The sequence below is a fragment of the Littorina saxatilis genome, linkage group LG8 (genome assembly GCF_037325665.1).
Source record: "Littorina saxatilis isolate snail1 linkage group LG8, US_GU_Lsax_2.0, whole genome shotgun sequence".
NCBI classification, from domain to species: domain Eukaryota; kingdom Metazoa; phylum Mollusca; class Gastropoda; order Littorinimorpha; family Littorinidae; genus Littorina; species Littorina saxatilis.
In genome coordinates this window covers 23,553,660-23,568,659 of record NC_090252.1, presented here as the reverse complement: position 1 = coordinate 23,568,659, position 15,000 = coordinate 23,553,660, and the positions used below count along the sequence as shown (strand labels likewise).

Here is a 15,000-nt window from a genome sequence, read left to right as displayed (position 1 = left end):
ATTCTATTCACTCAACCAGTCTACCTGCGCAGGGAAAATCATTCAATTCTGTTAACACTTCTTGTCAGTTTCCCTGTTTTGGACTAAAATCAAGTACACAGTTATGTTGTTATTCTGCTGTGGCGGTAAAGGCAGATAGTTCATGTTTTGGTATTGCTTAGAAAATGTTCTTTCTTCGAATGGGACTAGCAGACGAACTTTTGCACCCGTGTTCCAACGTTAAAAACAGTATGAAGTTCAGTTTTCAGGGGCTAAATAGTGTATGAAACCGCTGTATGTTCTTTAAATTGATGAGATGTGTGCATTTGGTTGCGTGTGATCTGTTTATAAAATGAAATATTGTCGAAAACTAACCGTCGGATTGCAGTCTTTTGTCCTTGCAACTCAGTTCAGAAAATTTGGAAGGGGAACTACTCTTATCGCTAGACAGAGTACGAGAGTTACTTGCCTTGGAAGTTTGCTTGCACTTATAAGAGATCTAAAGCGAGTTCCTCTGCACTGATCGTTAGATTTGGATTTAGAAAACAACCAAACTCATGGATTTTATATGGAGATTAATGTGTTCAAGCCTGTAATTGCTAGTTTAAATGCAGTGTGCATTGTTTGGTCTAGAGATGTATATTTCGTACATTAGAGCGTTCGGAACTTTTCAATCGCTGCGGCTAAAGTAGTTCCCCCAACGTCTAGCTCATCAAACTGTGAGCTATCGAGGATTGAGGCCCGTTGTTGGGTAAGTGATTTTGGTTGTTGGGTAAGTTACCGAAAAATAACTAGCCCTACACGTTTACAGAGAGAAAGAAGCAGAGGAGGAATAAATGTATATTCGTATTTTTATTGTTCGTGTTTCTGGTGAGTACATTTCTATCATTATCTTGTGAATGAATTTGAAAATGTTGTAACAATCAATGAACAATTTACCTAAATATTGCATTAGTTAGTTAAATAAGTGGAAAAATGAGTTCAATACTTTTCTTCAAATGGTGATCTACAAAAAACGGAATGCCCTAGACCGTTTCCTTTAAAAGAATGTAGGCCAGAGAAGGTTTAATTGTTGTTGTTTTTTGAACTGCCCACAGAAACGAGGCAATGAAATAACAGAAGAAGACAAATATTTGACACATAGGGAGAGAAGGCGTCATGTCATTAATATATGGCTGATGGCACTGTCCTTTCCGTTTGATCGTTTCGGCACGGCATCTTAGATCTAGCCAGGCTTTTATATCTAATAAGGCCGTGCATCCATCCGTTTGAACGATTCGGCTCGGCATCTTAGATCTAGCCAGGCTTTTATATCATGCATCCATCCGTTTGAACGTTTCGGCTCGGCATCTTAGATCTAGCCAGGCTTTTATATCATGCATCCATCCGTTTGAACGTTTCGGCTCGGCATCTTAGATCTAGCCTGGCTTTAACATCGAATAAGGCCATGCATCCATTCGCTTGAACACACACAGCAAAAATCAAATGAATGTGAGTGCTTTCTCTGCAGAGTGGGACATGCTTCATGAATTAATTTATTTAATTTAATGCTATCTTCTTCTTCTTCTTCTGCGTTCGTGGGCTGAAATTCCCACGTACACTCGTGTTTTTGCACGAGTGGAATTTTACGTGTATGACCGTTTTTATCCCGCCATGTAGGCTGCCATACACTGCTTTCGAAGGAAGCATGCTGGGTATTTTTGTGTTTCTATAACCCACCGAACTCTGACATGGATTACAGGATCTTTTCCGTGCGCACTTGATCTTGGAATAAGCCACTAGCAGGTCTGCACAGAAGTTGACCTGGGAGATCGGAAAAATCTTCACACTTAACCCACCAGGCGACCGCGGCCGGGAGTCGAACCCTCGACCTTCCGATTAGGAGGCCGACGTCTTACCACCCCTTCCATTGGTATCAAATTGCGGAATTCATTCTTTATTTTGAGTTTTAAAAAATCCACTCTACACAAGAAGCAGTGAGAATGTTGATTTGTAGTATGTGTGCAAGCGGAGGGATCGACTTCCCCCATATTAATTCCTAAGCAGATTACAGAAAGTAAGCTGCATTGTATCCTAGATCCTGGGCGGAATGACCTAGTGGATAAGACACCGGTGTAACACGACATTTTTACTCCACGAAAAATTTACTCCGGAGTAAAATTTCGTACGAAATTCTTACTCCGAGTAAATTTTTCGTACGAGAAAAGAACTCCCCAAGGCACGAAAAAGTTACTCCCTCCACGAAATTTTTACTCCTCATTTTGTTTACTTCCAGTAAAAATCTCGTACGCGAAAATGGGATGCGGGCGAAGGGATAATGCCAATATGACTGTGATCTCGCGCAAACGAATGTCGCGCTACCCTCCCTCCACCACTTCCACCACCAAGACTAACAGGGGACAAGGGAGTATACATTTTGTACACCTGGCATGGGAAGTTAAATTGCTCGTGTTGGGGTGAAGTAATTCATTGGTTTTTTATTCGTCAGGGGAGTAACATTTGTGTACGAAATGTTAACTCGGAACTCACCTGACGTGGGGAGTATTTTAGTCGTGTAATGGAGTGCTTTTTTCGTAAAGGGAGTAACATTTTCGTACGAAATGTTTACTCTGGAGTAAAAATCTCGTGGGAGTAATTTTCTCGTGTTACACCGGCCTCCCAAGCGGAAGGTCGTAGGTTCAAATCCCGGCCGCGCCTGGCGGGTTAAGATTGGAGATTGTTCCAATCTCCCAGGTCAACTTATGTGCAGACCTGCTTGTGCCTTGTCCCCCTTCTTCTGTACACGCAAGCACAAGAGTACCTGCGCATGGACAAGATGCTGTAACCCATGTCAGAGTTCGATGGCTTATATACAGAAACACAAAAACAACATGCATCCCCCAAATGCGGCGTATGGCTGCCTAAATGATGGGGGTAAAAACGGTCATATACGTAAAACCGTGGGAGTTTCATCCCATGAACGAAGACGAAGATGGAGAAGAAGGGACAGTCTGTATCTTTAAAAATAAAAATAAAATGAAAAAAAAATAAAAGAAGGAAAAGAGACCCACTGACTGCAAGCGAGTCATATTAGTTGAGACACACGCAGAGAGCATCGCAGAATACAGAAACAAATTTCATTTTCCACGCAGACACGACAATCGATCTCGGAGTGGCCAGTTAAGTGGCCTCTGCGCATGCTCTGACATGCAGGACGGCCCTCGTGACCTTTTGTTTCTCCCGTTTTCCAGGATGTTATGAATATTCATAAGCAAGGAAAATGGTGCTAACCATGTCAGAAACGATAACTGGCCTCGGAAGACGGAGAGCGCCGTCTCTAGCAGTAAACTGATAGGTAGAGTTAAACAGAAGAAATACAAAAGAAACAAGTCGCGTAAGGCGAAATTACTACATTTAGTCAAAAATATATAAGCCACATAAAAGCGTGAAGGCACAAAATAACAGCATAGAACTTATGAAGTTAAGACCACAAAGTGTATGGTGAAACAGCAACATACTAAGTCTATTTCAGAACTCCCACAGGCCATCTCTTTGAACAATATTGACATCAAGTTCTCGGATACATCCCGTGATCTCGGAGTCTTTTTTGACAAAGATCTTAGCATGAAACAGCATGTAGTCCAAACATGTAAAGCAGCGCGAATGGAGATCCGGCGTATAGGTTCCATTCGACAGTACCTTACCGAAGACGCAACCAAAAGACTAGTCTGTTCCGGCATATCATACTCTCTAGATTAGACTACTGTAATTCACTGCTCGCTGAATGTCCCAAATCTGTCACCAAGCCCCTGCAACTAGTCCAGAACGCTGCCGCAAGACTCGTGTTTCGAACACCTATGAAACAAAGCGTCACGCCTCTACTCAAACAGCTACATTGGCTTCCAGTGGAACAAAGAATTAAATACAAGATCTGCTGCATTTTCTATCAAATTGCCGCGGGCACGGCTCCACAGTACCTGTCCGATCTCGTGCAGAAAAACAATCCTGAAAGGGTTGTCCGTTCTGCCTCCCAAAATAAATTTGTCAAAGCTCCTAAGTATCAGAGGGACGATCATGGTGGCCGCTGTCTTTCAGTCGCAGCTGATCATATATGGAACAAACTCCCTTTGTCTCTACGTCTCAGTCCATCTCTGCCTTCTTTCAAAGCAAATCTCAAGACTCACCTCTTCAGAGAAGCATTCTATGATGATGTAGTTGTCGCGACCCTGTAAATGTGCACTTTCGGATGAACAATGTTTACTGTGTGTGTGTGTGTGTGTGTGTGCGTGTGTGTGTGGGGGTGTGTGTGGACATGTGTGGGTGTGTGTGTGTGTGTGTGCATCATAATTGTTGTGTATACTGAGAGTTCGTTCCTGTAAGAGCCTCTGGATTTTTGTAACATTTATGTTTTGTTTTTGTTTTTTGTTGTAAAGTGTTTATGATTGTGTTCTATTCCGTCAATGGCGTCATTCTGGTAATGATGTTGTTATTGCTTTTGTAAAGCGCTTTGTGTGTTCGAAAGCGCTATAGAAATCACCATTATTATTATTATATTAGCTAAGAAATCATGTGTGTGCGTTATCTGGCGTATTCAGGAACATTCGCTTTGCTATAATTTGGACACACTTGCAATGGTAGACTCGGAAATGCTCCGTAGCAATGCTAATTGGTTACAGGACAACGGTTTTGTTGTGCAAGCTCTTCTGTGCTTGAGTCGTCGCGATTCTTCTTCTTCTTCTTCTTCTTCTTCTTCTTCTTCGTTCATGGGCTTAGACTCCCACGTTCACACATGTTTTTAGCACGAGTGGGTTTTTACGTGTATGACCGTTTTTACCCGGCCATTCAGGCAGCATACGCCGATTTCGGGGGAGGCATGCTGGGTATTTTCGTGTTTCTATAACCCACCGAACTCTGACATGGATTACAGGATCTTTTCCGTGCGCACTCGGTCTTGTGCTTGCATGTACACACGAAGGGGGTTAAGTCACCAGCAGGTCTGCACATAAGTGAGGGCCCCAAAGGGTTTAAAATCGTGATCGTGATTGGCGTTTTTTGACCTTTCTGTGACCGTGATTGCCGAAATTTCCATTTCTGTGATCGTGATGGGACTTTGCCCGTGATCCGTGATGACAAAAAAATCAAGTCTCGTGATCGTGATCGTGATTTGTTTTCGTGATCGTGATTGGCATTATTGCAAACCATTTTATTTTCAACGTACATTTTTCACAGCTGTATCACTCTATGATCCTCTATTCGTCAAGGAGCCAATCCCGATTGAAGGGAAGCAACAACACATTCAGAAATATGATTTTGACAGCGATTGTTTCCCTTTAAGAGGACCAATCACACAAAAAAAGTGCCAAACTTCATCCAATGGAAGGGCTTCGTGCAAAAGTTTTGAGTGCATTCAGTCAAATTCGAATTCGAAGATCAAAAATGGCGTGCAGCGGTACTGTCATCGAACTTCTGTTATATTTTGTGGATTCAATCCAGACCAAAGCAGGCGGCGAGAATGCCTTCCTTGGTGGAAAGGTCAGGCTACGGGTCGGTCTTTCCGAAGACGAAAATTAATATCAAGGTATGTTGATCTATGTTGCTCTATGACTGTTCTGAATGTAGGCAAAGATCTTGAAATTTGTTCAAGATCTTTGAGTTTGAGTGAGATCATTGACATTGTCGACATTGCCACGTCCGGCTGTCACTCGCTCAGTGTGACCTCGACTGGCTCGAGATCGAGTCTGCGTGTAGCCAAAACCGAAACTAGAAATGTGTTTTTCATCCCCAGCAACGTGGACACGCTTGGCATAGATTCTAATTGTCGCTTCTTTCCATTAAGCTTGGATTTATTTTAGCGCCTGTAAACTTTAATATCAACAATGGGTTAAATTCAGAAACAATGGCGGGGAGACGTGCCAGTTTGGGTCACTTGATCCTCATGTCAAAGACGATCAAAGTCATGTTCGTTGGGGATTTTGTCAGGCATGCTACTTTTCCGGTAATTGCCGGAAATCCGATAAAGCCGTTTTCAAAATCCGGTAAAGTCAAATTTATTCCGGTCAGTGAAGTCGAAACATTTCCGCAAAAACGATCCGTGTGAATATCGCGCAACACGACCGGGCGCCGGTCTCAATGAAGCCAGCGCACATCAGTTTGGAGGTGTGTTGAATGGTGGTGGGGGGAGGCTAAAATAGGATTTTTAACAAGATCACAACACTATTACAGCCCTGAAAATGATGCCCAGAATGCACCAGATTGCACAGATTTCAACCGTTTTTTGAAAAAAAATTCCCGGACCCCCCTAGTTGGCTCGCCTGCGAAGCAGGCTCATGCTTGTGGCTTCGCCACTGGCACTGCGCGCTTCTTTCAGGTAAAACTATTTTTGGCCTGTAGCATTCCTGTTTGTTTTTCAAGGCCCTGAAACCAGGCGATGGTGTACCTCAAATTGTATGGCAAAGTTGAAAATAAAGAACCCATCACCCATATATACATGTACTTTAATTTCAATCCACCCAATAGTTTTTGAGAAAATGGGTTTACAAGATTTAGCTCTGGAAATGTGAAATTGTGTGTGAGTGAGGGTGTGAGAGTTGAATGTGTATGAGTGGAGGGAGAGAGAGAGAGAGAGAGAGAGAGAGAGAGAGAGAGAGAGAGAGAGAGAGAGAGAGAGAGAGAGAGAGAGAGAGAGAGAGAGAGAGAAAACAATGAAAACAACATTCTTGTTACTGATTACAAATCATGATATGTATTTCTATGTGTGTATGAAATAGAATTAAAAAAATAATAATAAAAAAGTGCAACAGTTCTCACTTTGTGTTGAATAAACAATAGATCCAGAGGAGCGAATTACTGTGTGGTTGTGTTTACTTTGACACGTGCTTTCTGTACATGCAACTTTTACCGTGACCGTGATTTGCCACTGGTGTTCGTGATCGTGAAAACAAAAATCAAGTAACTGTGATCGTGACAGCTAAAATTTCCCTTCCCGTGATCGTGATGATACCCCCCCTTTGGGGCCCTCATAAGTTGACCTGGGAGATCGGAAAAATCTCCACTCTTAACCCACCAGGCGGCAGCGACCGGGATTCGAACTCACGACCCCCCGATTGGGAAGCCGACGTCTTACCACCACGCCACTGCGCCCGTCGTCGCGATTCAATTCATCGTCATATTTTGTAGTGCTGGCGTTGAACCATAAACCGAAGGAATAGACGTTTGCCCGAAATAACTCTGTCGGGATTTGCAAGCGTTGTGGAAGAGTTGCGCCCCAGAGCACCTGTCAAACAATAGCACGTGGTTGACCAGTTAAAACCAGCAATCGCAGCGATTAACTGACTCCGATGTGTATGTTGGGAGTTGCGCCCCGCTAACAAAACCTCGTCCAAACAGCCTTAACAAGGAAACACACGTTCTAACAGGATACACATTGACGACCTGTTAAAACAACGATAAAAGCAAATAACTGACTCCGATGTGTATTTTATGCAGTGCCCGCTCGATATTACCCAATTTCTTTCGAAAATATACACATCGGAGTTTACGATTTGTTGCGGAAATGATCGCTTACCCCAAGTGTTCGCCGACAACATGATTTGCCTGAGGTCACGTGAGTTTTGACTGCGCCTTTAAGAATATTAAACAAGTTCAGAATAATGTATTGATAAATGTGATTTCTTGTGTCTTTCAGGTACAGAAAGTTCCAACTTACCACAAGTGGTTTGCGACATTTATTTCAACGGCACTGATCCATGTAGAGGGGGCCTGATGGCCTTGGAAGGCCTAACAGGGAGAGAACTCTGGAGACACTATTCCCGGCACGAGTTGTTTGGCGTGAATTGCAACGTCGACATCGACCAAGACGGGGTGTTGGACTGCCTGGGAGGCGGAAGGGCGGCGGTATGCGTTTTGTTTTCTTGTTTGTTTAACAGGAAACCCATCACCCATCTCACCCGCAAGCCTAAATTAGATCAGTTGTAAATAGCCATGTACATAATCATTGTTTGAATTTTTTTTTCATGCTTACTTTTGAGTGCCGTGTCTCTGTTTGTGTTGTTGCCTTGTCATCTTCATGCAATTTATGCGTAAGTGTATGCTTGAGTTGTTATGCAAAAGTTTGTGTATGAGTGCGCCTTGAGTCGCCTTGTGGTGAGATATGTGCGCGTTATAATTTCTCGCATTATTATTATTAGTAGTAGTAATATTATCCCCGAGTACGCTAGTACTAGGGTCCAGCAGACTTTAATTGTCTGTCTGTGTGTGTGTGTGTGTCTCGACTTAACAGCTTATTGCTTGGAAACTACTGGGCGCAGTTCGTTCAAAAGTTGACACACTAACTTGATAATAGGTCCGATTGATCGTATTAAAACTTCATAATGTTACCTGGGACCTAAATGCGAAATAAACCACAAAAAAACGACTTGGCGGTGGGAGGAATTTGCGGAGCCACATCCAGCCAGGCAGTCTGATAGAACAGCCGAACGCGTCACACAGTGACGAGAAATATAGCGTCATAAAAAGATTACGTCACGGTCGAAAGTCTTTGACGTCAATTAATGCATCATCCCTGTAGTCTTTTTCTCTCGCGCGGTGTGTGTGTGTGTGTTCATTTTGTGCACATGTGTTAGTGTTACTGTTTGTGTGTGTGTGTGTGTGTGTGTGTGTGTGTGTGTGTGTGTGTGTGTGCATGCGCGTGCATGAGTCTGTGTGTGTGTGTGTGTGTGTGTGTGTGTGTGTGTGTGTGTGTGTGTGTGTGTAAGAAAGAGAGAGAGAGAGAGAGAGAGAGAGAGAGAGAGGGAGTGAGAGAGAGAGAGAGAGAGAGAGAGAGTGTGTGTGTGTGTGAATGTGTGTGTGTGCATTTTCACTGTGATCATATAAAAGAGAAAGGCCAGTCACCACGCACATCCTCGCATGCAATGTATTTATATAGGAAAGGGAATGCCTGTAATTCACACAGAGCAATCACTTGGTCTTAAACGTGCACAAGACAAAAACTTTTATACTGGGGGAGCGAGCCAGTCTGAAGAGTACTCGGGTCCAGCGCGAGCGTTTTTTTTATTATTATCATTATTGTTAGTTGTTTGGGTAATCTTGAACTTTACTGTGTTAAATTCACAGCTCAGAATCCAGTGGCATTCTTTGCTAAAAAAATGTTTCATACTAGTCCCTGTAATCAAGCCAAAGAACATTTTGTCGTGAAATTAATTGAGGGATTGAGATTCAAAGCATAATCAATTAATTTGGTTGTTTGATCGACAAAAATACCGCAAAAATGGCGTACGTTTTCAACCAAGGGACATCATTTACACGATCGAGTTGCCTCCCCTGTCCGCCCATACGAATAATTCCTTCTTTGACGCATGTAAACGAAATGCAACCGTACAGTTCATCGGAGTTAATTCCGTGACTTCAATGGGATCTAAAATGACTTGTTATGATTACAAGTGCAGGTTCTACAAATGTGGAGGCTTAAATGAATTACGAGCTATGAATTTAACACACTAAAGTTCAACATTACCGTTGTTTGTGTGTTTATGGTTTTTGTAATTTTCTTTATTATACTTTTTTGTTTATTTATTCAAACTCGGCCAAACAATTACTGCACCCATTTTCGTACCCCAATGTAAGCATTTATTACCGTGTCCATTCGTTCAAACTTTCTATGCAATTTAAGCCCCTCCTGTTACATACGAGGAGAAAGCCCACTCAATGTAATGGGATGCAGAAGACCTCTCTCTCTCTCTCTCTCTCTCTCTCTCTCTCTCTCTCTCTCTCTCTCTCTCTCTCTCTCTCTCTCTCTCTCTCTCTCTGTCTCTCTCTCTCTCTCTCTCTCTCTCTCTCTCTCTCTCTCTCTCTTATTTACGTTTGTATATATATATATATGTATTTAAGATTAGAATAGTCCCTCTCTGGGCGAGGGCTGGTTGAAAAGAAGCTCGTTTATATTGCTTATGCCACAACCCTCGTAAAATAAAATTTGATTTGATTTGATTTGATTTGATTTGAATTGATCAAACAAGGCTACGCTAGTACTAGGGTCCAGCAGGGTCGCGTTCGGCTGTTCGGCACATACTACCCTCCTACCTGAAAGTTCCCCATTCTGATATATTATTTTAGCAAGTTATTTCAATATTTTTCTTTGGCTAAATTACGATTCTGTTTTTATGATTTTTTATTTTTACTTGAAAAATAATTTTTTTTAAATTTTTAATTATTAATTCTTAATTTTTTATTCTAATTTTTTTAAAAACTTATTCAGCCACACATATAAACATATTCTACATACATAAAAAGCAAATAAGCCTACAAAACCGCTCCAGTCCAACCATATTCCGCGTACACAATCATTACTTCCATCAAGAACCCCCCTCCCCCTCCCCCCCCTCCACACACACACAGAAGGGTGGAAAGGTCAAAGTGGATAAGACACCGGTGTAGCACGACATTTTTACTCCACGAAAACTTTACTTCGGAGTAAATAATTATTTCGTACGAAATTCTTACTCCGAGTACACTTTTCGTACGAGAAAAGAACTCCCCAAGGCACGAAAAAATTACCCCCTCCACGAAAGTTTTACTCCCCATTTTTATATTTAGTCAAGTTTTGACTAAATATTTTAACATCGAGGGGGAATCGAAACGAGGGTCGTGGTGTATGTGCGTGTGTGTGTGCGTGTGTGTGTGTGTGTGTCTGTGTGTGTGTGTAGAGCGATTCAGACTAAACTACTGGACCGATCTTTATGAAATTTGACATGAGAGTTCCTGGGTATGAAATCCCCGAACGTTTTTTTCATTTTTTTGATAAATGTCTTTGATGACGTCATATCCGGCTTTTCGTGAAAGTTGAGGCGGCACTGTCACGCCCTCATTTTTCAACCAAATTGGTTCAAATTTTGGTCAAGTAATCTTCGACAAAGCCCGGACTTCGGTATTGCATTTCAGCTTGGTGGCTTAAAAATTAATTAATGACTTTGGTCATTAAAAATCTGAAAATTGTAAAAAAAAATTAAAAATTTATAAAACGATCCAAATTTACGTTTATCTTATTCTCCATCATTTGCTGATTCCAAAAACATATAAATATGTTATATTCGGATTAAAAACAAGCTCTGAAAATTAAATATATAAAAATTATTATCAAAATTAAATTGTCCAAATCAATTTAAAAACACTTTCATCTTATTCCTTGTCAGTTCCTGATTCCAAAAACATATAGATATGATATGTTTGGATTAAAAACACGCTCAGAAAGTTAAAACAAAGAGAGGTACAGAAAAGCGTGCTATCCTTCTCAGCGCAACTACTACCCCGCTCTTCTTGTCAATTTCACTGCCTTTGCCATGAGCGGTGGACTGACGATGCTACGAGTATACGGTCTTGCTGAAAAATGGCATTGCGTTCAGTTTCATTCTGTGAGTTCGACAGCTACTTGACTAAATATTGTATTTTCGCCTTACGCGACTTGTTTTTACTTCCAGTAAAAATCTCGTACGCAAAAATGGGATGCGGGCGAAGGGATAATGCCAAGATGTGATCTCGCGCACACGAATGTCGCGCTACCCTCCTTCCACCCCTTCCACCACCAAGACTAACAGGGGACAAGGGAGTAAAAATGTCGTACACTTGGCATGGGAAGTTAAATTGCTCGTGTTGGGGTGAAGTAATTTATTCGTTATTTATTCGTCAGGGGAGTAACATTTTTGTACGAAATGTTTACTCGGAACTCACCTGTCTTGGGTGGTAATTTTCTCGTGCAATGGGGGAGTGCTTTTTTCGTAAAGGGAGTAACTTTTTCGTACGAAATGTTTACTCCGGAGTAAAAATCTCGTGGGAGTAATTTTCTCGTGTTACACCGGCATCCTATGCGAAAGGTTGAGTGTTCAAATCCTGGTTGCGTCTGGTGGGTCAAGGTTGGCGATTTTTCCGATCTTGCAGGTCAACTTATGTTCCTTATCCCCCTTCGTGTGTACACACAAGCACAAGGCCAAGTACGCACGGAAAATATCCTGTAATCCATGGCAGAGTTTGGTGGGTTATAAAAACGCTAAAAATACCCAGAATGCACCCTTAGGCGCTCTTAATGCCCTAAGAGAAAACCATGAGTACGGAAGAACAAAAACAGTCCAGTTCGAAATCGCTGATGAGGAACCGTGCCACGGTGATCCGACACGCCATTGCGTCGATTGGCTTGATCGGGTACCCTTTTCGCCTCAGTTTCTCATGGGGCGGAAATTGGAAACTTCGCCGAAAAGGTCCAAGAGGAAATTGTGGTGTTTTTGTGTAGTTCCTAGTTACGCCAGAGATATATACATTTGGTGGAAATTGATTTCGGAAGAAAAATAACAAGTCGCGTAAGGCGAAAATACAATATTTAGTCAAGTAGCTGTCGAACTCACAGAATGAAACTGAACGCAATGCCATTTTACTCGTAGCATCGTCAGGCCACCGCTCATGGCAAAGGCAGTGAAATTGACAAGAAGAGCGGGGTAGTAGTTGCGCTAAGAAGGATAGCACGCTTTTCTGTACCTCTCTTTGTTTTAACTTTCTGAGCGTGTTTTTAATCCAAACATATCATATCTATATGTTTTTGGAATGAGGAACCGACAAGGAATAAGATGAAAGTATTTTTAAATTGATTTGGACAATTTAATTTTGATAATAATTTTTATATATTTAATTTTCAGAGCTTGTTTTTAATCCGAATATAACATATTTATATGTTTTTGGAATCAGCAAATGATGGAGAATAAGATAAACGTAAATTTGGATCGTTTTATAAATTTGTATTTTTTTTTACAATTTTCCGATTTTTAATGACCAAAGTCATTAATTAATTTTTAAGCCACCAAGCTGAAATGCAATACCGAACCCCGGGCTTCGTCGAAGATTACTTGACCAAAATTTGAACCAATTTGGTTGAAAAATGAGGGCGTGACAGTGCCGCCTCAACTTTCACGAAAAGCCGGATATGACGTCATCAAAGACATTTATCAAAAAAATGAAAAAAACATTCGGGGATTTCATACCCAGGAACTCTCATGTCAAATTTCATAAAGATCGGTCCAGTAGTTTAGTCTGAATCGCTCTACACACACACACAGACACACACACACACACACACACACACACACACATACACCACGACCCTCGTCTCGATTCCCCCCTCTACGTTAAAATATTTAGTCAAAACTTGACTAAATATAAAACAAGTCGCGTAAGGCGAAAATACAATATTTAGTCAAGTAGCTGCCATTTTTCAGCAAGACCGTATACTCGTAGCATCGTCAGTCCACCGCTCATGGCAAAGGCAGTGAAATTGACAAGAAGAGCGGGGTAGTAGTTGCGCTAAGAAGGATAGCACGCTTTTCTGTACCTCTCTTTGTTTTAACTTTCTAAGCGTGTTTTTAATCCAAACATATCATATCTATATGTTTTTGGAATCAGGAACCGACAAGGAATAAGATGAAAGTGTTTTTAAATTGATTTGGACAATTTAATTTTGATAATAATGTTTATATATTTAATTTTCAGAGCTTATTTTTAATCCGAATATAACATATTTATATGTTTTTGGAATCAGCAAATGATGGAGAATAAAATAAACGTAAATTTGGATCGTTTTATAAATTTTTATTTTTTTTTACAATTTTCCGATTTTTAATGACCAAAGTCATTAATTAATTTTTAAGCCACCAAGCTGAAATGCAATACCGAACCCCGGGCTTCGTCGAAGATTACTTGACCAAAATTTCAACCAATTTGGTTGAAAAATGAGGGCGTGACAGTGCCGCCTCAACTTTCACGAAAAGCCGGATATGACGTCATCAAAGACATTTATCAAAAAAATGAAAAAAACGTTCGGGGATTTCATACCCAGGAACTCTCATGTCAAATTTCATAAAGATCGGTCCAGTAGTTTAGTCTGAATCGCTCTACACACACACACAGACACACACACACACACACACACATACACCACGACCCTCGTTTCGATTCCCCCTCGATGTTAAAATATTTAGTCAAAACTTGACTAAATATAAAACAAGTCGCGTAAGGCGAAAATACAATATTTAGTCAAGTAGCTGTCGAACTCACAGAATGAAACTGAACGCAACGCAACGCAGCAAGACCGTATACTCGTAGCATCGTCACTCCACCGCCCGTGGCAAAGGCAGTGCACGTGGAATGGACAAGAAGAGCGGGGTATTCGTTGCGCTGAGAAGGATAGCACGCTTTTCTGTACCTCTCTTCGTTTTAACTTTCTGAGCGTGTTTTTAATCCAAACATATCATATCTATATATTTTTGGAATCAGGAACCGACAAGGAATAAGATGAAAGTGTTTTTAAATTGATTTCGGGGAAAAAAATTTGATAATAATTTTTATATATTTAATTTTCAGAGCTTGTTTTTAATCCGAATATAACATATTTATATGTTTTTGGAATCGGCAAGTGATGGAGAATAAGATAAACGTAAATTTGGATCGTTTTATAAATTTTTATTTTTTTTTACAATTTTCAGATTTTTAATGACCAAAGTCATTAATTAATTTTTAAGCCACCAAGCTGAAATGCAATACCGAACCCCGGGCTTCGTCGAAGAGTACTTGACGAAAATTTCAACCAATTTGGTTGAAAAATGAGGGCGTGACAGTGCCGCCTCAACTTTCACGAAAAGCCGGATATGACGTCATCAAAGACATTTATCAAAAAAATGAAAAAAACGTTCGGGGATTTCATACCCAGGAACTCTCATGTCAAATTTCATAAAGATCGGTCCAGTAGTTTAGTCTGAATCGCTCTACACACACACACAGACAGACGCACATACACCATACCCTCGTTTCGATTCCCCCTCGATGTTAAAATATTTAGTCAAAACTTGACTAAATATAAAGAGGGAAGGAAAGGTCGAAGGGGTTGTGGTGGTGGTCGCGGTGGTGGTGGGGGGAGTGTCATCACCGAGACTTACAGTAAGTAAGGCTTGGTCCGCCCAAACCCGAACGCTAAGACGGAGTGCAATGCAATCCAATAGATTGCTTTTCTCT

At 41.1% G+C, this 15,000-nt stretch overlaps 1 protein-coding gene across 1 annotated transcript in view; it reads left to right on the top strand.

Moving 5' to 3' along the window:
* The window catches only part of LOC138973087 (uncharacterized), a 49,211-nt gene that overhangs the window by 4,022 nt on the left and 30,189 nt on the right, over window positions 1–15,000 (top strand). The window contains exon 2 of the mRNA XM_070345746.1: window positions 7,643–7,851. Within this exon, the coding sequence (XP_070201847.1) occupies window positions 7,643–7,851 (209 nt within the window). The remainder of the gene's footprint in view (window positions 1–7,642; window positions 7,852–15,000) is intronic.